The sequence below is a fragment of the Lycorma delicatula genome, chromosome 2, assembly GCF_047948215.1.
Source record: "Lycorma delicatula isolate Av1 chromosome 2, ASM4794821v1, whole genome shotgun sequence".
In the NCBI taxonomy this organism is placed as follows: Eukaryota; Metazoa; Arthropoda; class Insecta; order Hemiptera; family Fulgoridae; genus Lycorma; species Lycorma delicatula.
In genome coordinates, this window is record NC_134456.1 from 111,818,915 (window position 1) to 111,846,555 (window position 27,641).

A 27,641-nucleotide genomic window follows, 5' to 3' on the forward strand; every position below is an offset into this window, starting at 1 on the left:
ATTAATAATATATATATAATAACAATGTATGTATGCGTACGTGCACGCACGTGTATGTGTGTGTTTGTGTATTAAGTAAGTTTTTACAGCGAATCGCAATTTTTCGGCAAATAATGTCGATGTAACTAATTAAAAAAATATATATGTATATTCAGCAAAAAGTAAAAGGACAAGAGCTATTTTAAACTAGAAAGCTAATTTTGATATTTATTTCTAAAATAATATTTAGTAACATTAACCAGTAAACTAATTAAGGACTAAAAACCATGGTCTTTAAGGTTAGAAGGGTTAGTATCGGCAGCTTATAGTGGTACTGCAGGTACATTCCTCTACAATAGAGTATTATGTATGATGTACTTTTTTCCAGAAATCCAATTTCAAACTTAACGGACAATAAATGGGATGAATTCCCATTTATGATATTCCCAATATGATATTCAATATCATATTGAATACGGCAAAACAAGAATGGAAAATGGGGTTTTTAAAGAAAGAAACAACTTCTGGAAGAATCTGGGATGGAGAGATAAAATAACATCAAAGAATGTATTAGTTAAAACTGAGTGATAATCTTGTTATCTTGTTGATTATTGAGTATCAATTTGAATATTATGTAACATGCTTATTATTTTGATTAATAAAAATTCAATAATTGTTAATTTATGTTTATTAGTAATTTTAAATTTAAATAAAAGCAATTAACATATTTAATAATACCAGTCTTCCATGTCTCTAATGCTATTTTTATACTATGATGCCATAAGCTCAAATTTAAACCCTTTTAAAATAAGGAAAAAAGTTATTGTTTACTATTTGAAAACAAGAATGAAAAATACAATTTATTTAATATTAAATATAGTATTTTTCTTTTTTTTTCAGCGAAACACGTTTTCGCGTTATCATCACCCGATAAAATAATAAGAGGCTTCTTCTTGGATGTTTAAATATAGCAACTAGAGTTAAAACTTTGATGAAAACTAAGATATTAATAGGAATAAACTTGAAACAGTAAAAGGAACGCAACAATTAGGATAATGCATGAAACGTGAATAATAAAATAATATCAAAATTTGAAGCCGTTAATCTTATTCAGTATATTAATTCTTTTTAGAATAATATCCGGTCTAGTACTATGCGGGACACCAGCATCCTTTCGACTGATTTGCCGACATTGTAAATAAAACATAATGGGCGATACTCGACATCTTCGCCTTCTCTATCATGTTTGGGGAGGAAGACAAGGCGCAATTCCTTCCAAATGTTTCCCGGGAAGCATCTCAAGACCGTAGTTCAGTACATCTGTCATTTCCCATGATACTTTTAACATTAAACCCTTTAAAACCGCCGCCGGTGTGCCATCCGGAACGGGGCCCTTCTTCTTGTTAAATCTGGCTAAAGCCTTAGACACCTCTTCTTATGAGAAGCGTTTTACTTTGCAATCAATAACATCAGTAATATCGTTAATAGCACAGAAAAAAAGTTTGGTAATCTGTTCGCTCGCTTGCTCCTCCGTGAGGATGGGCAATCGTCTATCGAAACGCTTCATAGATATTTGATAAGTCCACCCCACGGGCCTACATCTAAGTCTCCGCAAAGCTCACGCCATTTTTCAGTGTTGGCCTGCTTAAGGACATAATTGACTGAACGCCTATAATTCACATAACTGAGCACTGCCTCTTCATAGGCCTCTCTCCCGGTTATCTTAAGACGTTGTTTAGGACGTCTTAGTCGTTGCAGTTCCTGTCTCTTCGTCGCGATGCTGTCAGACCACCTGTATGCATGTTTAGATTCTTATGTCTGCTCGGTATTTGAGATATCTCCTGGATTATCAGTTCTTGGAGAACATCTGGCGTGAGTGATCTGCCATCACTGATTTTGTCCTCCATTTTCGCGACCATTATAGCCACCTGCGTTTGTGTCAATCTAGTGAGTCTCTGGGTATTGGCCGTATGAAACAATACGTCTTTCTCCAAAAGCGTAGCCAAGTGGTCGCTTGCGGTCTCCTCAGTTAAGACTCTCCAGTGACAACTATTATGGTACCAGCCCCCATCAAGCATTGTTTCAGATCCAGCACAGAAACATGGCCTCTTGCCTCGTAAGCGGGCGTGTGGTCATTGATATAAAACATCTCTGCCATTTGAATTAGGTCTGCTAGTAACTTGCCTCGTCGATTGGTATATCGGCTGCCTGTAACGACTGACTTGCAATTCACATCACCCATCAGGATGACTTTTTAGGCTACCTTACTGTGACTTTGTGTAACTTCGTCATATGTTCTTCGAACTCGACTAAGTTACAATTTGGGCTGATGTAAACACCAATGAGTACTGCATTCAACAACTCGAGGACAATCAGTCCTGGACCTCTAAGAAAAAGCAGGAATCCAAACATGCCACTGACGTTCTGTACCGCTACGTCGCCCCACACATCGGTACACCAATCGCTCCTTGCTGCAGTATTCGGCAGCAAGTCTATTCGGCTTGCTGTCTATTCGGCTCATTAGTAATTAAAAAATCTACACAGAGACCTCCAGCCAACTCTCCCACCAGATTGTGAGAGACTATACTGAGACTTGCGTTGGATAATTTATCCAACGCAATCCTAAGCATTGCGAGTAGTGCCGCAGTCGCGCCTCCGGTGCGCTGATCTCTACTCCCACAGCCTATACATAATTTCGGCTCTCGACTTTCTTTTATCTGGTATCCTTTTCCGCCACAATTGTAACAACCCTCAGTCCTGTCGGGCACCCGACATTCGCCACTCCTGTGCCATCACTGCAGCAACGATAACACCTTTTACTCCCTTCTCGTGTGTAGGCCCGACAATGGACCCACTTTATACGTATTCGATTCTTAATCAAGATATTGGTAGCCCTGTACGCCGTTAAAATTGTGACATTCTGTTTTACCAAATGCCTTCCTTACCGAAGTGATGCAAATCTCGTCATTAACACCGATGATATTTGCTACAGCCTCTCTGACTTCTTGTTCACTTGTGTTTACAGCGCTGTCTTTGATGTAGACGACAGCCTTCCTATCTTCGCGTGTCTTCAGGTCTACTTGTAGGTCGGCTGCCTTGACTCGTAGAACAGCTGTAAATTGTTTCGCATTCTCCGCCTCTTTAATACGTACTTTTTTTCCCATTTTTTTTCTCTCAGCTCCCCTGGGCCGGACCGACTTGTTGGTAATACCCCATCCAGGGGAGTGTCTTATACTCAAATAGGCCTTCCCGCCTACCAGCTATATACTGGCATGGCAGGTCGGCCTACCGGTAGCTCTTTTTGAGAGTAATATTTTATTTTATATGCCAATATTTATTTTTTTACATTTAAAATCAAAAATTTAAAGTTAAAAATTATATACCAGAATATAAAAATATGGATTATTTTACACACACACACACACACACATTAAACCTAAATAAAAACCACAAATAAAGTATAACTTATTTATTCATTATTTAATTAATTTTTCATTTTAATATTTCATCAATTGACGTCATATTTCAATAGGTGTAATTTTTAATTTTTACTTCCTTGTACGAAGTAAAGGAAATATTGTCACCGCAAAAAATTTCAGATTTCAACAGAAATATCCATTCTGTCCATCCCTGAATCCATTTTGACTAGTTTCGGCGTGACGACTGTACGTTTATCTCGCGTACGTATTTATCTCACATAACTCAAAAACGATTAACCGTAGTATTTTGAAATTTTGGAATTAGGACTCTTGTTTGTGCACCTATCCTTTTGTTGCAATTGACTGAACCTAAAGTGTCCAAAAAAGTCCAATCCAAAAAATTTGGATTTTGGAATTTTTCTCAACTACTGCAGAGTAATAAGCCCTCGTTGAGAGATTTTCAACGATATATCCTAAGTGATACTTATTTTCATCGGTTCCAGAGTTATAACTAAATGAAATTTTAATTAATGATATATTTGAATCTTATAAGGGAAGGCATATCTTTTTCTTCCTTTTTTTAAATTTTTTTTCAATTTAAATATATTGATTTATTAATAATAATAATTAACCCGTGATAATAAAAATATCTTTACAATAAATAATTATTCAATAAAAAAATATATATATGAAAAAGAATCAGAAGTTAGTAGTGAAATAAAATTTTATGTACTTTTAAAACTGTGTATTTGTAATTCAATAGGCACTATTACAAATGTGCAAATGTAACAGATTTGGTGAAACATTTGATTATTTAATATTAATTGAAAATTGTAATTTAAATCTTATTATTTTTGAATTTTCTAGCTTACTTTTATTTAACTATTCTGGAATTTCTGTTTAATTTTATCCACATTAAAGTTAACTGAAAAATAGAGCCTGAGTGACTGAAAAATAGACCCTCACAAGAACAGCATATACTCTGAGGCATACATGCCCAGTCTAATAAATTGCAAAACATTATTATCGTTTAGTTCATTACTCCTCTGACATTATTCTCCCTAAGTCGGAGATGATCATTATTTCGTTTATTTGTTTTTTGTAGCCAGTTATTTAATCGCTTTTTGGTTGATATAATTAAATCTTAATTTGTGTACACGTTCTCTAGTTTTCAAATGTTCTCTCTTACAATAGAGAAAATTAGAAGTATAAATCTGACGGTCAGAATATACTTATAATAAATGACAAAAAAAACGACAAAAATTTCCTATTTTTATAAATAGGAAATTTTTGTCGGTCACGTCATAGGACTAATTTGATGAATCGCTATACTGAATAGTTCAGCAAAATCAAAGCACACCTAACTTAACCAACCATCAAATGGAAGTTTTTATCATTCGTAAGGAGATCTCACCGATTAGAAAATATGAAATTTTACCGATGGAAATACGACGTTAACATTTTCCCCAAAGAATTAAAAAACCTCCCATCATTTTTTTAGTACGTCGTGCCGAATGAAAACCCGTTAGATATTTTTGTTTATAAAATGAAATCATGAATTCTTGTTTTAAATGAATGTAATGCATTTTGTTTGTTATAAATCAGAAAGTAATTATTTATTGCAGGTTACAGATTAACATTATTTTGTTAAATGTTATTTGTTATTAATCGTGTCAGATTTAACTACACTAATATCGGCTTATTTAGAGAAAAATTAAAATCTGTTACTTGTCTGTAATCTCAACCACTCCTCCTTTTACTTTAGATAAAATTCATTTTTCAATTTATTTCGTTCCATAAGGCACATAGTAACATAATAAGACTATATTGTCTTAGTCTCGTTCCTCTACGAACGAGAAGCTTAAACGATTAAAAAGATAAGCAAAAAAATGGTATAAAATATTTCTATGCCTCATTGAAATTTTGAAAGTGCAGCATCAGTTCGTGCAAAGATAAAAATAGGACAAAAGCTAGTAAATCATATGGAACGTTTTTTTAAAATTGGTATTTTAAACTTTATTTGATCGAGAAACTGACGTCATTGTAATCTGGAGGCTTCTGAATCAAGTAGTGGAATATCTGCAAGAATCAGTGATTGACCAGTACATATATTTATTCCAGATTTGTTCATACGATGCGTCAAAAAAAGAAAACAAAGATTAAATAATGGCAGGAAACTTTGTGAAGAAGAGCTCTTAGTAGCAATACTTGAAAGGAGTATGAGTTGGTAGCTGCGCACTTGAGCTCATAGACCCTTTTTTGTGGATTGTATACAAGCCAATTGGAAGATTGTGTAAGCCAATTGGAGACCAAAAAACCGTTGAATACCAGAACAAGTCATACGAACCCAATCTTTTTTAGATGATAATGACAGCGATGAGAATCATTTTCAAATTTATTTAATTTTTTTAATGATATTTGGTCGAGACAATTTTTTTCAATTTTTATTTTTCAAACTACTATGTACGCAATATGCAATTAAGATAAATTGTTTACTACCTTTTTAATGATAATTAAGCGTTGTGGCAGCCACTTCAGATTTACAGAGCCGTAGATATACCGACTTATACATGAGATTCACATTCGGGTAAAAATATATCTTTTGTAACTGATTAGAAACAGCTGGGGAAGTGATAGGTGAAGCTTCAACCAACGATCTAATGTTTTAATTTAATAATGAATATTTTCGGATCTAACGAATGATCCATCAGTGAACCTGTTTACAATTCGTCATCCAGTTTATTTTGTATGATACATAAATTCAATTTATTGAAAGAAAGGCGATTACTATGGGATTGGTTTAAACTTCAGCAAAGCTTTATCAGAATTTCGTAAAAACGCATCCCATTAGAGAAGATTCAAGCTGGAAGTCGGGTGTAATATAAGAATTATCTACTATACACTTATTTATCCAACTTAAAGTATAACAACAGTTAAAAAATGTAGTATATTGTTACATATAAATAGTTTTTGCCGATTTCATATTATGGATTTAATGATTAAAAAATAATAATCGAATTAATAGATTCCGATTCCATGAATTTTGAAGATCAATTCTAACAATGAAATAAAGTAATATTATTCATAGGTGACAAACCTTGTAATTAGAAGTATTCTTGGAAATTCTATTATCAACAAAATAATAAAAAGAAGAAGAAGAAAGAAAACAATTATTAACATTTTTTGTTATACTATCTCTCCACCACTCATGTTATATCAGTATAAATATAAGAGACTCAACGATGTGAAATTAGTGTGTAGTTACGAGCTTGCAGCTTAACAATGTACTCGTCAAAATGTAGCAGTAACTCAAGTAGTCTAAAAGTCATAATATTAAGTTTATTATCATTAAAAATTGTGATTGCAGAGATAATTTCAACACCTCAAGGTGATATTCAAGGTATAATTAAGAAAACAGTAAATGGCAACGAAATTCAAGCGTTCCTCGGAATACCTTTTGCAAGGCCACCGATCGGAGACCTGAGATTCAAGGTGAGACTTCTTTTCTTCTTAAGTAAATATAGACATAATGCTTAATTACTGTAAAAATTAAAATTCTACCTCATTCACTAGGTAAAAACATTTTTAACGTTCTATATTCCAAACGTAATATAACGAGTGATTTTAAGTAGTTTGTTTAGTAAAGATGCTACAGGTTTTTAATCCGGTTGGGTTCACAAAACATGATACAGGATGAGCGTGCGTATGTTTTCGTTAGTACGTTATAGTTATCGTTGTTGTGAATTGATATAAAATCTTGTTCAATTGAGTGGGCTATAGTGTTAAATTGTGCTTTTTATTTTTATTATAATTATTTTTATTGTTCTTGTTCAATAATTATCTTCTGTAATTTTGGTTAAAATTTTGTCACGAGGAATTAATTATTAACATGATAATCATCATTTAAGATTTAATTGTAATAATAAATCAGGTAATCATCAATCATTCGTAAATTAAAAATGAAATATTGGACAAAAATCGGATAAATTATCGTTCAGTTTAGATTACCAGGAGTAATGTCTCGATAGAATAGTCGGCGTGTATATTCGGTATTCCTTCCGGAGACCGGAGGAAAACGTCACAAGAGTTTTAGTGATGTAAGTGATACAATCTGTAAGGATATCACTAATCGTGATATATAAATTGCTGTCGACGACTCAACAAACTGAATAATCGTTCCGACATTGTAGTAATCATTCTTCGTATCTACTCTAATAAAATTCTGTAAAGTAATTGTTAGATGGAAACTTTATTTCAACATGCAACACGTGATAAAATAAAATCCATTTTTATTTATTGTTCTTAACTGCTGCGCATAAGTAATTATTAATTAGTAAAAGCAAGATAGCTACAAAAAAAAATTGCATTTAATCAGAAATATATTTTTTCAGTGAATTTAGTCCGTAAATTATGATTAAACAAATCTATTCATGTATACGTAGGTCTAAATGCAGCCTTTAAAATGTTATGTATTCGATTTTAATATAAATATGTTTTATTTATTTTTATATGCTGCTATTTTTTTTTATTTTGCAATTGAAAGGTCAAAATATTTTTGTTCCGTTTACTTATGTTTATGAATGGAGAAGAATTAACAATTTATTGCATTTTTTCTTCGGTCTGTTTTATTTAAGATATGCTCATAACGTATGCTGAATAAGAGTAAATCAAGTGTACATTACGTATATTACGAGTGCATTACGGATATGAAAGCTTCGAACATATATTCGAATATATTAAGTTTCGAACTCAGCAAGTTCTGTTTTAAAAAAAAAGAATATTATTTTTATACAAGTAATATTCATTTACCTGTTAATAATTAATTGTTAACTATTTAATATGGACTTAAATAGTTTTACATCATTATCCGTACATGCTAATGATTTATAAAATAGTACCAGGTGAATCGAAAGCGTACCGTACATGGGCTGAAGAAATTATATTAAAATATATATTGTGTTTTAATATGGAAAAAATCATATTATAATTAAAAGGATTTAACTGGGACACGAAAGGTGTAATTTAAAGATATTACTAAAATGTAATAAATATTTTTATTCTAGAAGAATTAATTATGTTATAAGGGAGAAAATACTTTTGAAATATACTTTTGAGTTAATTGGCGAACGAATGTTATAATTATAAAATAATAATAAAATCATGAATGATATATATATAATTATTAAATTAAAAGTAATAAGTTTACAGAGTAGTAACTGATGAATATTTATAAAATTATGGAATAATTTGTTACACTTTTTAATAAAATAAATATGTTAGAAAATATTTTAATACAGAATGACTAACGTGTAATAAAAAGATACTACTATCAGTTACATATTCAACATCATTTTATTTGAAGATATGTTTCTGAATGAATTATTTTAAAAATGATTTACAATATGAATTATACGAATTATTTAAATATGTTTTGATATTAAAATATTATTATGAAGATGTATTGCTATGAGGATTGCTTAAAATATTATACATTATTTTTTGTGAAAAAAATATTTTGTTTATTTAAAAGGAAGCTTTACATATCAATTAATTTATTTTTAAATGAAGAAAAACAGATGTAATGATTGTAGATTATATTGAACTGGTCAGGGTCAAGGATAAATAGACTAGCAGGATATACAAATGCTTAAATGTTTTAAATGTTGTGAATTGTGTAATATTAAATGTTCAAGGCTAATTAGGAAGATATATTAAATATTTTTGATTATCTAAATGTTTTGAACTATCTAAAGATATTTTTTTATCTGAAGAACCAATTTTCCGATATAGAAATTTATTGGAACAATCTGACAGGGGCATCCAAAATTAAAAAAAGGAACCAAGTTACAAAAATAATTAACTAGCGCTTTGAATTTAGGAAAGGATAACATAACTGATGATTAAAATTACATTTAGAAGATATAATTAGTAAAATATTTAATAATAAATTTGTGTTTAATGTTTATCATATGTTGTGTTTAATATATTTTAATATTATTTGTGCTAGTTTATTATTAGTTCTCTTTTTATTATTTATAATTAGTTCTCTTTCCGTAGGGGGAGGAAAAAGCTCTGCCAGCTGCAGTCAGGCTCGAACTGATGGCAATGCGGGGCTCTCACCCGCTAAAAAACTTCCTCCCCTATCATGCAGGGGCCGGATCTAAGCCATATGGTATGTACAGTCCCTACATGATTTCCCAGGCACTCTACTATCCGAATCCGTATGACCGGAAGGCGTCCCCTGGGGTTAATCGACAAGCGACGACTCCGAGGAGCCCCCGCCGCCCACCCCCAGAAGCTGGCCTCCCATGTTCACCCGTCATAGATCCGCATCTGTTCAGCCTGTCGTCGCCTCCCTTCATTCGCTTTCCCTTCTATTATTGATGTGATCGTAGTCAAGATACATCCCCATTTGTTGCTGTTGCTGAGCATCATCTCGATTATATTGTTGGCCCCCTCCACACCCTGATCCCCGAGCACTAATTTTAAGTTGCGGCAAAAACACACCACGTGCTCTACTGAATCCAGTCCGCAGCAATCGTTACAGCGACTTGTATGGTTTCTGCCCATCCTGTAGAGATAGTCCCGAAAACATCCATGTCCAGACAGGAACTGAGGAATTCGTAGCCTTGTTACCATGCATGCTTTCGCTCCACCCAGTTCCTGACATCGCTTTTGAGCCTATAGGTCCACCTTCCTTTGTCTGAATCTCGCCATCTGTCCCGCCAAGCCATTTAAAGACCGTCAGTTGCTTCCTTTCTGTCCCGTCCATTCACTATTGAAGCTCTCATTTGCGCTTGTAAGTCTATGGGCGGTATTCCAGCTACAACCGATGCCGCCTCGGCGCTGATCGTACGATACCCTGCGATAATACGTATATTTAGCCTACGGTGTTGCATAACAAAACGCCTCACATTCCTGGCCCACGACAACACTTCCAGCCACACAGCAACTCCATATAACACCACCGAAGAGTGCACACTGGCCAACAGTTTCGTCTTACCAATCTGAGGACCGCCCTTATTCCTCATCATGTTGCTGAGCGCCTTCACCACATTTTCGTCCTTTCTCGCCGCCTCCTCAACATGTATATTAAAGGATCGGTTCTTGTCCAGCCACACGCCTAAATACTTCGCGGCTGGACTAGGGTGGACGATCGTGTGTCGCACTCTAAAATGCAATGGATGCGGTCTGCGTTTTCCAGCCATATCAACCACTTTCACTTTATCTTCAGCGAGCCGTAGACCATGAACTATTAGCCACCTCTTAACCATGTTAGCCGCTTCTTCACCGGCCGCCATTAGTTCCTCTTCTGTTTTGCGCACAATCACAAGTGCCAAATCATCGGAAAACGCCACCGGGGTGACGCCCGCCTGGTAGTGATGCCTTAGAACATTATCGAAAGCAATGCTCCACAAGACCGGATCCAACACCGAACCCTGAGGGACACCCCTCTCCACCGAAAATTTCGTTTCACCACCTTCCGACCTGCCCACCACGAATCTGTCCTTAAAATATTCTTGCAACACACTTCGCAGGTATGCCGGGATTCGTCTGGCTTCGAGTTCACGAAATATAACTTCCCATGGCAGTTCATTAAACGCATTACGTATATCTAACATCATGACCGTTGCTATCTCTATCGTCTTCCGTGTTCCTTGTGTAGCTGATTGAATAATATTCATCACTGGCCCTATCGCATCAATCGCCGAGCGTCCGGGCCAAAAACCAAATTGGTCCTCATGAAGTCCCTCTGCCATCTCTACGTCATCGTTTAGTCTTCGAAGAACGTGTCTTTCAAATAACTTCGCGAAGCAATTCAATAAACAAAATGGTCGAAATGATATCTGAGCCCCGTAGGACCACCATTCTTCCTTAACATCACTAACCTTGCACCCCTTCACCGTTCAGGTATCCATTCCATCTCCAACATCATATTCATTGCACGCAATACCACATCAGGCACCGTCTGGGCCACAATTTTTACTACCTCCGGGGGATTCCATCCGGCCCAGGAGTCTTGCCGCCTTTAATCAACTTAGCCGCCTCACTTAGGTCCTGCAGCGAGTAAGAGACCATTGATTCCACCACAATCTCCTCCCTTTGAAACTCTATTCCTTTCGAAAACAGTTCATCAATGCTTTTCCTCAGCTCATCTTCGGTGAGGAGTGGCAGCCGTCTTCCAAACTTTTTTGTGACGATACGATAGGCGTCATCCCAGTGATCAACTTCCACAGCATCACACAATTGCTGCCCCTTGGGTTTTTTGAACGCAGGAATTGCTCCACGAAAGTTCCGTCTAGCAAATCTTAACATTCCGAGCTCCTCTTCGATGTTCTCACCCCGCCTCTGCGTTCTCTTGATTCAGCGCCTACTCATCACACATCTTCTTCTCAATTCGGCGAGTTCGGGAGTCCACCAATATACTTCTGCACCCCCTGCATTTACTTCCTTAATTATACCAGTTCCCACTCCCACTCTGAATACTCAGCTCATCCTAATCCGTGCCTTTGCTACAGCTAAGCTCAAAATCAATAGTCTCTCTACCAACCGAGGACACAAAAGGAGCTTTCACTCCCATAACTCATAGTTTCTTGATGCTCCTGAAGCAGTCGGCTATCTTCCCGTCTACATCCTCTCAGTTCACTACTATCGTATAGATAGTACCTCCACATCTATCTCCTCACCACCGAATACATCCTTGGCCCCACGACTGTCAACCAGTAATAGTCCACTCTTAATCTCAGACTTGTCCTCCAATCTCCTGACACTTGGTGCCATCCGGTATGCTCTACTCGTCTGTTTAGCTGAAATTGGTCGCAAATCATGTATTAACACAAGGTCTCGTCCTTCCTTGTCTGTGAATGAAGTATTAGCCATTTTTACAATCTTGAAAACTTCCTCACTCCAGTGTTTGGCAACAAGTATCGGAACGTCGTCGTCATCAATGCCCTCCTCCAGTTTCCTGATTATATCGTCAGATCCGATTCTTTTGAGTGTCTGGGTGGCCTTATCAGACCCTGGCCTTATTCCCACTCTACAACCGCTACATAACCTCTGATTCTCAGACCCCTCTGTCTGTGCGATCGCTCGGGTCTTTCGAGGTAGTTCATTCAGCCAACCGGTTGAAATAATCAGCCTAACCCGCTGTACTAAGCCAACCAGGGCCGCAGACGTCGACTTAACATCCTGCTTAACCTCAGAACACGGTTTGACGAGAGAATCCAACAGCTCAGCTCGGGAACATAGATCTTCCAGGACAGTTGCAAATCCCGTGGTCAGCAGCTCCGGGCACGTCTCCTAAGCCCCACAGTTCTGGAGATCAAGACCATAATCACCACGACTCAGCAGTCAAAGTCATAGAACTACCATCATCTGAACACGATCTCCGTTAGACGGCAGGCGAGGACGTTGTCGGCGGAGACAGCGATTTCTGTCGCTTAAGGCTAGATTTGCCTTCCACCACAAAACACTCTTCCGTTTGAACCATACAACGGTCCGTGAGATCGGGACTGTCATCCCCCGAAGAAGAGTCTGAACCAACGTACTCCGCTGCGGCAATCCGGCGGGTTTTCAACTGAGCAACCCTATCTTCCTTCCTCTTAAAATGCGTCTTCCGACTGGTATCCTCCGATACTACCTTCAACGAGCTCGAGCGGTGACCCTTCCTAGAAGGTGAATCAGTGCCTCGCACTGAGAGACCAGATTCAGAGTCATCAGACGAACATTTGCGAGGTCTACAATCTCACACCGGCCTCCCCGTTCCCCTCGAAACCGGACGGCAGTCCTCTTCACTTTTCGGATCTTCGAAATAGGACATCAGAAGAAACGAACAGGATAATCTTCCAACGCCAACAGTAAAGAAGTAACAAACAGTTGTTGTAAACAAACTATGTAAATATAGAGTTTTATCGACTAAAGTAGACGTAAAACGCCAGAAAATGTATTATATATATATCATTTATATTATACTGTGTGCGTGTGTATATATATATATATATATATATATACAGACACACACGTATAATATAATCTATAATTAATATAAATATAAATAAATAATAAACAACACCCACCATAACAAAATATAAAGAACAGAAACAGAGATAGTCACTGTTAACCTACGTTGCTATGGTAAACAACTCAGATGTAAATAAAGTTTAATTAAATTAATAAACAATAATAACGGGGAACAAAAGCAAAAAAGTGAACTCAAACCAATCCAACAAAAAATAATAACAAACAAAAACTAGCACAGTAAACTGAAAGAACGTAAAAACGAACACTAGCACGGAGTTGAAAGAAACATGTCTAATCACCATGGAACTCCATTCTAAGTTCAACCTTTTTGCTAGTTAAAGGACCTCTAATGTGTTTTAATAATATTTAATCTTCCTTAAAATTCTAAATTTTTAAAACATTCTTCTTAACTAATATTTAAACATCAATTAATACTCGGCAAAAATTCTTCGTAGCATGTATACAATAATATCTTAATAATATTTAAACATTAACTAAATCAAATAATTAGTATTAATTCTTCATAATATGCATATATTTCATAATTCTAACATTAAATTCAATGATTATTATAAATAATGTGCCAGTTAAGTTTCAATAATTGGCCATAATTTCTCAATATTTATTTAAATAATATTATCTTAGTTATTCTACGCATTTATTACAGTAAAATAATTATCAATGATATTCTTAATACCTAACTTCAAACCAATGCAATCAGTAGTCATCCTATAAATTTTAATTTTCTCTAATACATAGTCAAAATTATTTTTTTCTTCATAGCGGTGTCCTATATCCGAGAATATATTTACGATTATTTCTTCCGCTTCTTCCAATCCTTTTACTTGGTCCTAATATCTAATATATCCTTTTTCATTTTACAAATTATATTACAACTACTATATTTATAACTATCATTCTTAAAAATAATGTTGTCTTCACCTGTTTTATTATTATTAATTTTAATTTTTCCTTTATTATTATTGGTATTTTTCCTGTTTGTCGGCAACTTATTTTTATTAATAACCTTACTGTATTTCTTACTTCTATTTTTATCGGTTTTCTTGTTTTTCGACGACTTGCTACTTTTAGCATGTTTACTATTATTTATATTCGACAACTTATTTTCACTAATACTCTTATTACATTTAATCATTTCATCAATAATATCATTATTTTCATTATCAGTATCATTATTATTTTTAATATTAATATCATTAGTATTTGGCAACTTAAAACTAATATCTTCTGTAATTTTTTCATTAATATCTTCATTTATTCAAATACTACCTTCATATGTAGATGTATGTATTAAAAGTCCATTCAGATTTCTGTATCGTAATACGTTTACGCGGTCTTCAATATTTTCAACAGGAATTTTAATACTGCATATTGCATTTGCTATTATATTATATGTAATTTCATTATTTGCTTTAGAATCTTTTAATTTTAATTCTACATTTTCATTTATTAAATTATTATCCTGCTTTATTTATTACGTTTATTTATTTATTACGTTATCCTGCTTTATATTATTTTTAATATTATCATCACAAAAATTAAGTTTAGTTTTTCCACCAGCGCTATTTTTTCTTTTACGATTATTTTATTTTTATAATTATTATTATACACTGACAAATTATTATTATAATTAACAGAATTTTGAATGTAATTATATATTGTTTCGGGACCGTGCATTAATTTTAATAATCTTAGATTAGGTTCATCTATTTCAATTAAATCTTTATTTATTGATTTATTCCGAGGCTTGTATCCTCTAAAAAATTATCGGTAACAAAATTATCATCATAGTCATCTAAACTTAATTCACCTAACATAGTATCATATTCTTCGTTTAAGTCATCATCACTTACTATTTTTACATTCCATGCATTTTCTATATTATATTTATTTTTTAAACTAAAATCATCTAATTTCTTTATTTTTTAAACTAAGATTATCTACGTCTTGTAAATTATAATAAAAATTATCGGTTTCAAATTCTCCAAAGCTAACTTCAGTTTGTAAATAAAACTCGTCTACTTCATAGTCTGTATCTTCAATACTAATTTCATTTTGGAATTCAAAATAATCTAATCTGTTAAATAAACGGGTCTGATTGGTTATCATATACGTCTTTAATTTTGTTTCCTGTCACCTGATATATTTTTGATCGTTTATTTGGAGGTATTGCGGTAATTTGGGTTGTGATTCTCATACGGATTTCTTGTAGCATTTTGGATTGGGATTTTCGGTTTTTATTGGGGTTACGGAAAGGAGGTGATTGTTAATAATTTGGTTGCGGATAATTGAATTGTTGTCTAGCTGGGAAATTTAAATTTTCGGGAATATAGTTCTTGTAGTGATTAGGGTTAAGGTTAGGATACTGCAGCGTTTATTTTTGGTTGAATTTAAAATTATTTTGATTTTTGGCAGTAGCGATGTTCTTCACGTTACTATAACTACTATTATTATTTGCAAAATTAAATTTATCTTTTTGAAATTGGAAATCCTTAGCGACGCTCTCAACGCTTCGTTTAAATGATTGTTTAATAAAATTTATTTTACGTCATTCCATTCATGAACATTACTACCTCTTCTTGATTTTAAAACTGGTGCTTTAATCTTTGTTAAAACGATAAAAATTAAACAATCATTCTGAAAACAATCAAACTGAAAAACTAGACTAGATACAGCGATAGATGATATGCGCTCACGAACGGTGTTTGGATGCATTCTTCTTCGTAGTCTCGAACCCAAAAATTATGTTCAATAATTTTCTGAAGTGTCCGATAACTTCTCTTCATTTAAGAATTATATTCATTAACTTTTCAGATTTGTTGCACTTCATAAACTATTGAAATTGACAAAGTTATCCGTTGATTCCTTGCAGTGTTGTTTATGTAGTTCATCTTGTAAATGGTTTGAATACAAAGAAGTTAATTATATTCATTAATTATTTCAAAGGAATCCTAATTATTCAGTTCCCTTCATTAAATACTTGAAAATCAAAATTGATATCAAACGTGCTGATACAATTTGAAGGGTCCTACCGACTGCGGCATTTAAATTTGGAACTGGACAAGTTTTGTTTTTACAAAACCAACTTTATATTTTTACAATTAACATTCATTTTACCGTTAATAATGGTTTTATATCATTATGCGTACATGCTAATGGTATATAAAATCATATGATATGTGTCGAATGAGTACCGTACATAGACAAAAATAATTATTATTTGTCAAAAAAAAAAAAAACTGCAGCTGTAGTGTATTCCAGAGCGTAGTGGTTTGCTGGAAATTAACGATATTAGGACGCCCGTGGCAGTTGGAGTGGAATGAATGAACTATTTATCGTATTTTAACTTTATATGCAGCAATATAATTTTTTTGTGTAACCTCTGGTTTGGGATGTCAGAGAGGATTTTTTTTTTATCCTAATATGACAATTTTGCTTGTTGACATATACATTCAGGAGGAAATGATCTCGTCGCTAAAGATAATTTATTTGCAAAATCTTTGTCCACTTGTTGATTCTTCAACACCCAATCGTAAAATGTCTGGTTTCAAATGGACGGCTGGCTTCAGTTACTTGGTCAGCTGAATCTTTAATGTATATGAATACAGTTATTTTGCTGAGATCTTTTCCACTGTATTGTACTTTTTGAAATATTTAGTTGCAGTGACTGCAAATATTTAGGTGCAGTGAGATTTTGGAACACTCCGCCACACTGTCGCTCACAGTAGCAATTTTTTCGGCTGAACGGCCGGTATGAGATCAGCCTGTTCTCTTTTTTGTAGTCTCCAACTGAAACTATTTCTTCAGATTGTTCAGCTTGGCTTTTCACAGTTGTTTCATCTGAAGCGTTTCTCCTACTGAAAATTCTACTTAATTTGTATTCCGCCTCAGAAAAACATTTTCTCTTGCATTGAATTTTAATGACCGTCATTCGCTCTTCTGAATGAAATGCGTACAATTTATCGCGCCTTAATTTTGGAACACCTGTTATATTATTAAAGAATGTTTTTTATGACCAACTTCTAATTTGTTAAAAACTACTTCTAAAAACGTCTAAATCTATAATGTTTTGGATTTTGAATACTATAATAACATTAATATGATACAAATTCAAAATAATTAAGCTAAAAATTAGATATTTAGTCACGAATTATTATTTTCTTTTGAATTGTAAGACTTTTGGACATTTATTAACCCTCTGTGTCCATTCCTACAGTTAGTATTAAATACATAAGCAATATTCAATAACCTTGCCATAATTTACTTTTGAACAGAGTCCTGTACCATTTGGGAAGTGGAATGGAGTTTGGAATGCTTCAAAAGATGGCAATGAATGTGTTCAGAAATCGTTAGAGAATTTGCTAGATTTACTGAAAGAAACACCATTTAAAGTAGATGAGAGTTATCCTTCAGATCAAACACCGACCTCTATTATTGGATCAGAAGACTGCTTATATTTGAACGTATTTACACCAGATGTAAGTAATATATGTTATTAATATCATTTATTTTGAATGTAAATGAATAACTAGATAAATCAAATGACTTTCCCTTTCTGTCCAGTAATTTAGTAGGAGTCTTCAAGGAGTAGTTATTCTGGAACCAATTTCTTAGTAGTGAAATATCTCTGCAAGGTTCTAGTGTTTGTATTTTCACTAGTTTTTATCATTATGAAACTACCTGGGATCTAAAAATATCTAGCTGTAAAAATATTTAGGGTTAAAAAATATTGTGTAGTAATATGAATTTACTTTACTGAGTAAATTAAAATCAGTGAAATGGCTAGCACATGACTGCTTTGCTTAAGTTTTGTTTTTATTTTAAAAGTTTTAATTTTTAATTATTTATTTTATCATTGTTTCAATTACATTTTTACATTTTAATTTTGACTTGGTTAATTTTAATTAACTGATCTTTTTTATATGGTAATTTAAAAATTTTTTTAAATTATATATATATATATATTACGTATATGTATAATGTATGCAGCTCTTTGTAATTTTAAACAATTTTTTATATTTTATGTTTTTATCTCTTCCTGGGATTATAATTTAAAAATTTTTTTAAAATTATTTATATATTACATACATGTATAATGTATGCAGCTGATGATGCGAATCAAATTTGCAAAGGCACTTCTGTTATGTAATGAAATAAGTTAAGTCATCCTATTTCAATTGTTCTGTACTTGGGTTGCTCTATTAATATATATATATATATATAGATATATATCATATTCATTTATGTGTTTTTACGAAGAAAATCATTTTCATTTAACCAGAAACCAAATGTATTAGGATAAATAAGATGTTAATACCTCAAGCTAGTTATTCCGATCCCCTCCCTCAAAAAACCAACAATAAGTATTAATATATTTCTGAAAGATCTTCTTAAAATGTTAATCATTAGCAACAAAAGTTTCCACAGTTCTTTTCCGAATTTTATTGAAAATTGTGCCTGGTGAAGTTATCTGACAAAACATGAATTCTGCTAAATAACTATAAGTGATAGCAAGCTGTTCCTCAGAGCTTATTACACAACTTTTTTTTTTCTGTTTAGCCTCTGGGAATTACCATCAGGTATTACTGCAGAGGATGATATGTATGAGTCTAAGTGACTAAGTGAAGTGTAACAGTCTAAGTGAAGTGTAGTCTTGTACAGTCTCAGGTCAACCATTCTTGAGTTGTGTGGTTAATTGAAACCAAACCACCAAAGAACACTGGAATCCACGATCCAGTATTCAAATCTGTATAAAAGTAACTGGCTTTACTAGGATTTGAACGTTGGAACTCTCAACATTAGACCAACCTGGTGGGTCTTCTTATTACGCAACTTAACTGATCCCTAAAGATGTTCCACGGTTTGCAAGTGACGTTGATTTCAGGCTTTACAAAATTATGTGTGATTATAGTGATGATTGTATTCCACCATAGGATTGATAAGAGTTCATGCAAAATTATCAGCTACCTGAAAATCCTCTTGGAAACACTCATTGGTTTCATGGAACCTACTGAAAAACTATTCCTTACTATATTTATTTATAACTCTTACTATATTTATACTATGTATGTTAACTCCTAGAACCAATAGTAAATAGCCCACTAACTTAGTCTAGTGGTTAACTCGTCATTGCAAATCAGCTGCTTTCAAAGTTCTAAGGTTCAAATCCTAGTAAAGGCAGTTACTTTTATATGGATTTGAATACTAGATCGTGGATAACGCTGTTCTTTGGTGGTTGGATTTCAATTAACCACACATCTCAGGAACAGTCGACCTGAGACTGTACAAAACTTAGATTTCATTACATTTAAACATATCATCCTCATTCATCCCCTGAAGTAATACCTTATAATAGTTCCATAGGCAACGTAATTCTTTTCAAGCTTTCATAGTGGCCTTTCTCAATTCTTTGGGTGTTGCATGTTTGTAATCCAAACGCCATTCCTCTGCTGACGATTTCTCCGTTAATATATTATTTCTGGCTAAATGGTTGTTGATTTTTTCTGTGAGGATTCAGGTGAGGATTCAGTGAGGAAATTCATAATTAAAAATAAAAACATGTTTAAAAACAATTAAAAAACATCTTAAAATGAAAAAACCTTTAACGTATCCTAAGCTTAAAATAAAAACATAATGATATATCATTCTATATATCTGATTAAGATAATAAAATTACCATCTGCTTTATGGCAAATGGCATAAACAGTTGAAACATAGTATTTGAATATAAACGGGCGGCCCTAAAGAATCACATGCAAATAATTCATACAATTTCACATGTAATCAATCTATTTCAATTTTATCCAGTAATGAACGAGAAATTTAATTTCATGATTGTAGTTGTAATCATATAACATAATTTAGAAACATCATATTTATTACTGGTATATTTATAAATATGGTTCTGCATTAATTTTTGTTTTAGACATCAGTTCCAAAGAAGTATCCTGTTATGTTTTATGTACATGGTGGAGCGTTTGTTTTGGGTTCATCTAATTCAAACATGTATGGTCCTGATTTATTACTTGACAATAAAGATATAGTTCTTGTCGCTAGCAACTACAGAGTTGGACCTCTTGGTACAAATTTTTTAATAATATGTAATTATACAAACAGTTAAAATAATACCTTATTAAAAATTTTTATAAATTATTTATTTTAAATCAATTATTCCATAAAACTAATACCAACAGTGAGACCTGGACAACATAGTAACTTGCATCTGTTTATTATTATTGTTTGTTCTTCTGAAGGATTGACAACTCATAAAGAGATACTAAACAATGATTACAATTTAACTCTGGCTGTATCTATTAAAATCAATCATATTAGATTTAAACAATTCAGTTTTGGATTTTCCTCAGAAAGGTAAATGCATGCAGATGGTAATTATAACAAATATTATTATGAAATAAAAAGTAAAATCGCACACAGAAATCGTTTATTTATCATTTTTCTCTTAACTTTGTACAGAGGCATAGGTAGCTTGATTACAAGTGCTTCAACAGTTTTTAGCTTGTCATGCAGTACTTAGAATAGTCTCCCACCCCTTTGTTTTCATCCATTTACAACACACATCTATTGCAGTACAGCTAGATGCTTATACCCATACTAATACCTACTACCAATTTTCATATTTTAAGTAACCCATTGTTTATTCCCACCAAAGAATCCAAATAACCTGATTTTTACAAACTAAAAACTTATGTTATTATCCTCCAATAATGACACACAATTTAGTAAAAATTGTTTAACGTCAGACTGTTAATTTCATGCTTATAATTTTGATAAAAGTTTGAAATGAATATAAGAAAGATATAATATTAAGCTTATATATATAACCTTTATGCAGATAAATGTTTAAATTAACTACCATACTTTTCATAAGAGTACAAATGCCATGTTTGGCATTTGTTTCTCTGTTGGCACTAGTAGGATGCCAGTAACGTTCTTAAGTTACAACCACTTAAATTTATTTGTTCCATCATTTGTGGAACAAACAATACAAATAAGTTAGTAAGTTTATATGTTTGCTTACTCATATCTGATTTATATTTTGATTGATGCTGTAAACCTTTATTTAATACATAAAATTCGAATGATGTCATTTCATGTCAAGCTATACATGTATAGACATGTAATTGATTCAAGTATTGAATAATACAGTGTGATGAAATTTTCTTAAGTATGAAATCAACTCTTGCTGATTTAATCTAGCTGACTCTATGACTTGCCATGTTCTTAAGTTGTGGTAGTGGATTTACCATACACATATTATAAAGATTCATTCATAAGTGATACCATAAACTTTGTAAAAAATTTTTATGACAGAACAACTTTTGGTATTATTTTATTGAACATCAAGATTTGTTAAGTTGTGTGTGTGTGTGTGTGTGTTTTGTTGTGTTTTATTGCATTCCATGATGAAACAATTTTATGAAGTAAAATATGGAGTGAAACAAACAATATTATGGTGTGAAATATGACTGATACATTAAAAGCGGCTACTCAATTTTACTTACAACAGTTTAACAATGTGTGTCAAACCTAAAAAAAAAAATTATTTTTTGATGACAATTTTTATGTTTTACAATAATTTTTTCACACACAAACAATTTTAAACATACAGTCAGTTCTGGAACATGATTTATTGAATTTTACAGTTCACAAACCAAATGAAACCATCAATTTTAGACCTTAATTTTAATTCCAAAAATTCATTTTACTCTTTAATGCAGAAACCAGGATAAAAAGTTTTGCAAGGTATAACTTGAAAATGAAGGGTTTCTGTATGTGTATTTATATGAGTTTTTTCTCTATTTTCACTTGTAGAACAAATCCTAAAATGATTACTGTTTCTTTGTGAAAGATTCTGTAAATATATATATATGTATTGAAGTCCATTAATATATTTATACTGACTATTGTTTGTATTTCACTTTGTATTTATAAAGTGAAATACAAACATAAAACACTTTATACTTATAAATAATATTTACTCGCATTATTTCTATAATATTTCAATTTACTTTCTTCATTCATTAAAATATTTTGAATTTTACAATGAATAAAAAATTGGGCTTGTAAAAATTCTCCAAATATTCTTTGTTATGTTTGCGGAGAATTCACCACAGAAATTCAATGAAAACTATAAAATCTGCTGAAAACTGGTTACAAATTTTATTTTGATTGTTCCTTGGGAGAACAAAATAATTCCTCATGGTGCATGCATCAAGTGCTACGTTAAACTAATCCAGTGGTAAAAAGGAATAAAAGTGCATTTGCCTCTTAGCGTACCTATGATTTTGCAAGAGTCTACTAACCATTATGATGACTGCTATTTTTGCTTAATAAATGTTACTGGTTTCAATTCAAACCATATTTGCATACCCAAATATTCATTCAGCTATGAGACCAGCACTTCATAATTTTGATTTTTTGATTCCGATTGCTCCAACTTCTTGGAAAAAAATGTCTGATTTCCAGAAGGCTCAACTGATGAATCTTTAACTTCAATAGATATTAATTACGTTTCAGAAGAATCAAATATTGAACATCACCTCATCACACAAGCAGAACTGAGCAATCTAATTTGTAACTTGTATTTGTTGAAACAACATGCAGAACTCCTAGTTTCATGTCTTAAAGAATGGAATTTATTAAACAAGGATACTAAAATTTCAGTATATGAAGTCAAAACGAAAATTTATTGAAATACTTTAGAGGAGATTACTTTAGAAGAGATGGTTTAATTAGTTCCTGTCATGGTGTTAGAGGGCTAATGTCTGAACTGGAATTGATATGTTATTCATGATTGGCGTTTATTTATAGACTCATCAAAAAGAAGCTCAAAGGCAGTGTTGTTGCAAACTCTAATAATTTTTCTTCTATACTGGTAGCACATCCTGTAGAAATGAAAGAAACATATGAAACTATGTTAAATATTATAAAAGACATTAAGTATGATGAACACTCATGGTGAATCATTGCTAACCTCCTGAAAGTGATACGGCTTCTTTTGATTCTCTCTTTTATTTTTTTCTGTTTAGCCTCCAGAATAACCATAAGATGTTACTTCAGAGGATGAATGAGGGTGATATGTTTAAATGTAAATGAAGTGTAAGTCTTGTACAGTCTCAGGTTGACCATTCCTTAGATGGGTGGTTAATTGAAACCAACCTCCAAAGAACATTGGTACCCATGATCTAGTATTCAAATCCACATAAAAGTTTACTAGGATAAACCTTTACTAAGTTTACTAGGATAAACCTTTACTAGGATTTGAACCTTAGAACTCTCGACTTTGAAATCAGCTGATTTGCAATGATGAGTTCACCACTAGTCCAAGCGAAGGTTTCCGGAGTGGTTTTACAAAATATGTGTTTGAGTTATTGTTGGGATACAGATAAACACTATGCCATTCAAAACTGGCCAAAAAGAAATCAGTTTACTCCGGGAAAAGAAAATGTTGACAATAGCCCTTGTATTATCGTATTATTTTACCACTTCTACACATAAAACTAGGCCTGATGAAGAATTTTATAAAAACATTAAATAAAGAAAGAGCGGCTTTAAATATTTAGCTAAGCTTAAGTCAAATTAAAAGAGGGAATATTCATTGTGGCACAAATAAAAAAATTAATTCATGAAAATATATTGGACTGCAAACTGAATACTAAAGAACTAGCAGCATGGAAGTCATTCAAAGATGTCATTACTGGCTTTCTTGGAAACAAAAAAACTGAAAACCATGATCAGCTAATAAATGAACTCTTAGTGAACTACAAAAATTTAGGTGGCAGAATGTCATTAAAAATTCCTTTTTTATATTCTCATTTGAACTTTTTCCCCTTAAACTTGTGTGACATCAGTGATGAAAAAGGATAAAGATTCCAACCAAGTTATATTGCAAATGGAACAACATTATCAAGGCAGATGAAGATGAAAGTATGAAGATTGCGTACTACTGGATGATAAAAAGAGAAGACTTCACTGAGCACAAAAGGAGAATAAGAAAAAAGAAATTAAGATAAATATAAATGTCTACAAATTAAAGGTAGGAATTTTAATTGTAATTATTACTATTTTTGTATTCTATTATTTAAGAAGTTTCTCAATATTTTTAATTAGTCATAACTAAAAATCTGAAGATGATGAAGAAAAACTGATTTCATTTTAAGATTCAGCATAAAAAATACATTCTACATCACCTACTTTTATCTCAGTTTCAAATTATTATTTTTTTTTTGTTGACCTGTGTTATGAATAAATATTTGGAGCATGTAGTGACAATTACGTATGAAAATGATAAATATTTACACAACATTTGGGTAGCTATGGTTTATTTCATATTGTACATATATTTTTGTTTCATTCATTGTATTACTATTGCTTGTTTTATTATTTGTTATTATTAATACCGTTGTTATTTCCTGTAATTTATTGAAAAGATGTAAGTACTTTAGATAATTTTTTAAAAATTATGTTTTGTAATGTAGGATTTGCAAGTACTGAAGATGTAGTAATGTCTGGAAATTATGGTATGAAAGATCTAGTATTAGCTTTGAAGTGGGTTCAACAAAACATTGCTTCTTATGGTGGCAATCCTGAAAGTGTAACAATATTTGGTGGAAGTGCAGGTGGAGCATGTGTACATTATTTAACATTATCACCTCTTGCAAAAGGTAAACAATACAGAATTTTTAGTTGTGAAAAATTTATTTTTCTTTATTTGTAAGAAATCGATGACTAACTAAAACCTGTTAATGAAATACTGATGTACATGTTTACATTGGTGTTGTAAAAAATTTTTATTCCAAATACCAATCAATGTGTGCATATTTTCAGAAGTTCATCTAATGATTATTATGTTTATCCTGGAATAGGACTTTTTAAGTATATGTACGAGTTAAGTACATGAGCAATGATTGTTCCAACTGAAGAAGGAAAAAGATGATTTAGTTTGATGAATTCATTATTCTCTTTTATCAAAAATATTTATTATTTTGTTCTAGATGAAGAAAAATAAATGGTTATTTTAGTCCTATTACTTTTTTAATAATAAATATGAACTATATCATATTTTAAATTACTAAGGTTAAGATTTTTTTAAGTATTGTATTGGTGTACAGACAGAAAAAAATTCTGAAAGTTCAATGTAGACCAATTCATAATCAAAGTATACATTGCAAATTATACAAAAGTTCACAATCAGTTGATGAATTGCAATAAAGTGATTCAAGTGTAGAAAGATAACCACTGTTTGCTTTAACAGTAGATTTATTGTTTGTTATGTAAATAACTTTATTTAAATTTCAAAAAATAGCTATGAAGATTTTGAGACGGAAAGGGCCTGATTATTATCAAATGATCCTAATTGATCAAGTAATTTCAGCATTACATGTCTTAGTTTCACATCTAATCTAACCACATCTATATGCAAATACAATTATGATAAATAAAAAAAACGACTAAGGAATTAAGTCATGATTATTTTTCATATGACTATGTAAAAAGAATAAAAATATTATTCAATTTTATGCATTTTTTGCTTCAAACTGACATTCTTATGACTTGAATGTTAAGTGTTTTTTAGATATTTTAATTGAAAGAATATGGAATTTAAACTTTTGTTTCATAAATAGGTTTATTTCACCGTGCAATACCGATGAGTGGAACAGCACATTGTCCATGGTCAACATTTATACCTGGAGCAGTAGCAAATAACACAAAAAAATTAGCATCTTTTGTAAATTGCCCAACTGAACCATCTAATCTTTTGGTTGAATGCTTAAGAAAAGTGTCTGCAGACAAATTAACACAAGCAATAGATAAATTTGAGGTAATGTTTCTTTCTTTTCTGTTCATAGCTATAACTTTTAAGTATTTAACATTTGTTCATTTCATCCATCTAATCTTACCATTATAATAATAAATAATCCACTGTATTAGTCAGAGAAGTGAAGAAAAATAATAAAATATTACTTTAAAATAATGATTTGTTGTAGGAACTTGTTTCGTAACTTCCTATAGGGAAAATCAAAATGGCTAAATGCAAACTTATGTATCATTAAAAAACTAGTTTTTGATGAACATGTCATGACATTAAAATTAAAAATTCAGGAATATAAGTCTGAATTCCATGACCAACCGGAATAGAAGGAAGATGGTTACTGTTGTGAAGTAATACAGCTTTTAAACTAAACTTGTAGGAGTCTATGAATAGCCTTCAATTAGTTAGATCATGATTCAGACTCAAACATCTCATCAAGCCATTAGCGTCGCAGCAAACAACAATATTGTTTTTCTTCTCAAAAAAAGAAAGCAAATCCCTATGATGACGTCTGTACTGTGAGACCCTGACATCATGTTGGAGAAGATTCCAGTGCTGAAATCTTGACCCTAGAAGTTCTGTCTTTTCCTTCAACAAATAAATGTCTCGAATGAGATTATTCAATTCTGCTTGACTCAGTTTGTACGGTTTACCATCTTTTTCGTAAAAAGCAGTCATGGGATGCGAAAGGCTTGTTGGGTTTTTGTTCTTCCACACTGTCATCATTTTCTATTTCAAGTACATAATTTTCAGGTGGAGTAGGAACTGGTAAACTATTTGAATGTGGAATAGATTGAATAGCAGATGGAAGATTGGTGTACTTAACAGTTCCTATTTTATTCATTGACAATTCTGCATTTGTAAGTTGAAATTTGTAAGCAGAAATAGCATTATTTTTATGGTTTAAAGGCTCCTGCCAAACCGTATCCACAGAAAAAGCCACAGATGGTTTTTTTTTTAATTTTTCAGTCATTCTCGTAGTACAACTGAACATGAGTTGCAACATATATGTGGAGCCCATGACTTATACTGGGCCTACCTTCATACCAAAATAATGCTGACTGGCAGTATTCACAAGAGGTGTCAGATTGCATTTCAGTGATGAAAATGCTATTTCACCACAAATGTAACAAAGATTATTCACTGAATTTTCACATTTTCATGGCATTTTGATATAATAAATTTTTCACTTCAGAAGCACTTGAAAACCAGAAATTCTGCACTAATTACAACACAAACAATATGAAACTGACAGTAACAGCAACAGCAATCATTTTTATAGACTACAAAAAGCTGGAGAACATTTTGTTTTGTCATTTAACAGGTGTGACAACTCCAAATACAAAATTTCACCCAAAATAAAAATGTAG

At 32.3% G+C, this 27,641-nt stretch overlaps 1 protein-coding gene across 1 annotated transcript in view; it reads left to right on the plus strand.

The window, feature by feature from the left end:
* Window positions 1-6,663: 6,663 nt before the first annotated feature.
* Window positions 6,664-27,641, plus strand: part of LOC142319134 (esterase E4-like) — a 34,671-nt gene continuing 13,693 nt past the window's right edge. Inside the window, exons 1-5 of the mRNA XM_075356084.1 lie at window positions 6,664-6,890; window positions 17,714-17,917; window positions 20,365-20,518; window positions 24,938-25,123; window positions 26,084-26,280. Of these exons, the coding sequence (XP_075212199.1) occupies window positions 6,681-6,890; window positions 17,714-17,917; window positions 20,365-20,518; window positions 24,938-25,123; window positions 26,084-26,280 (951 nt within the window). The 5' untranslated portion in view covers window positions 6,664-6,680. The remainder of the gene's footprint in view (window positions 6,891-17,713; window positions 17,918-20,364; window positions 20,519-24,937; window positions 25,124-26,083; window positions 26,281-27,641) is intronic.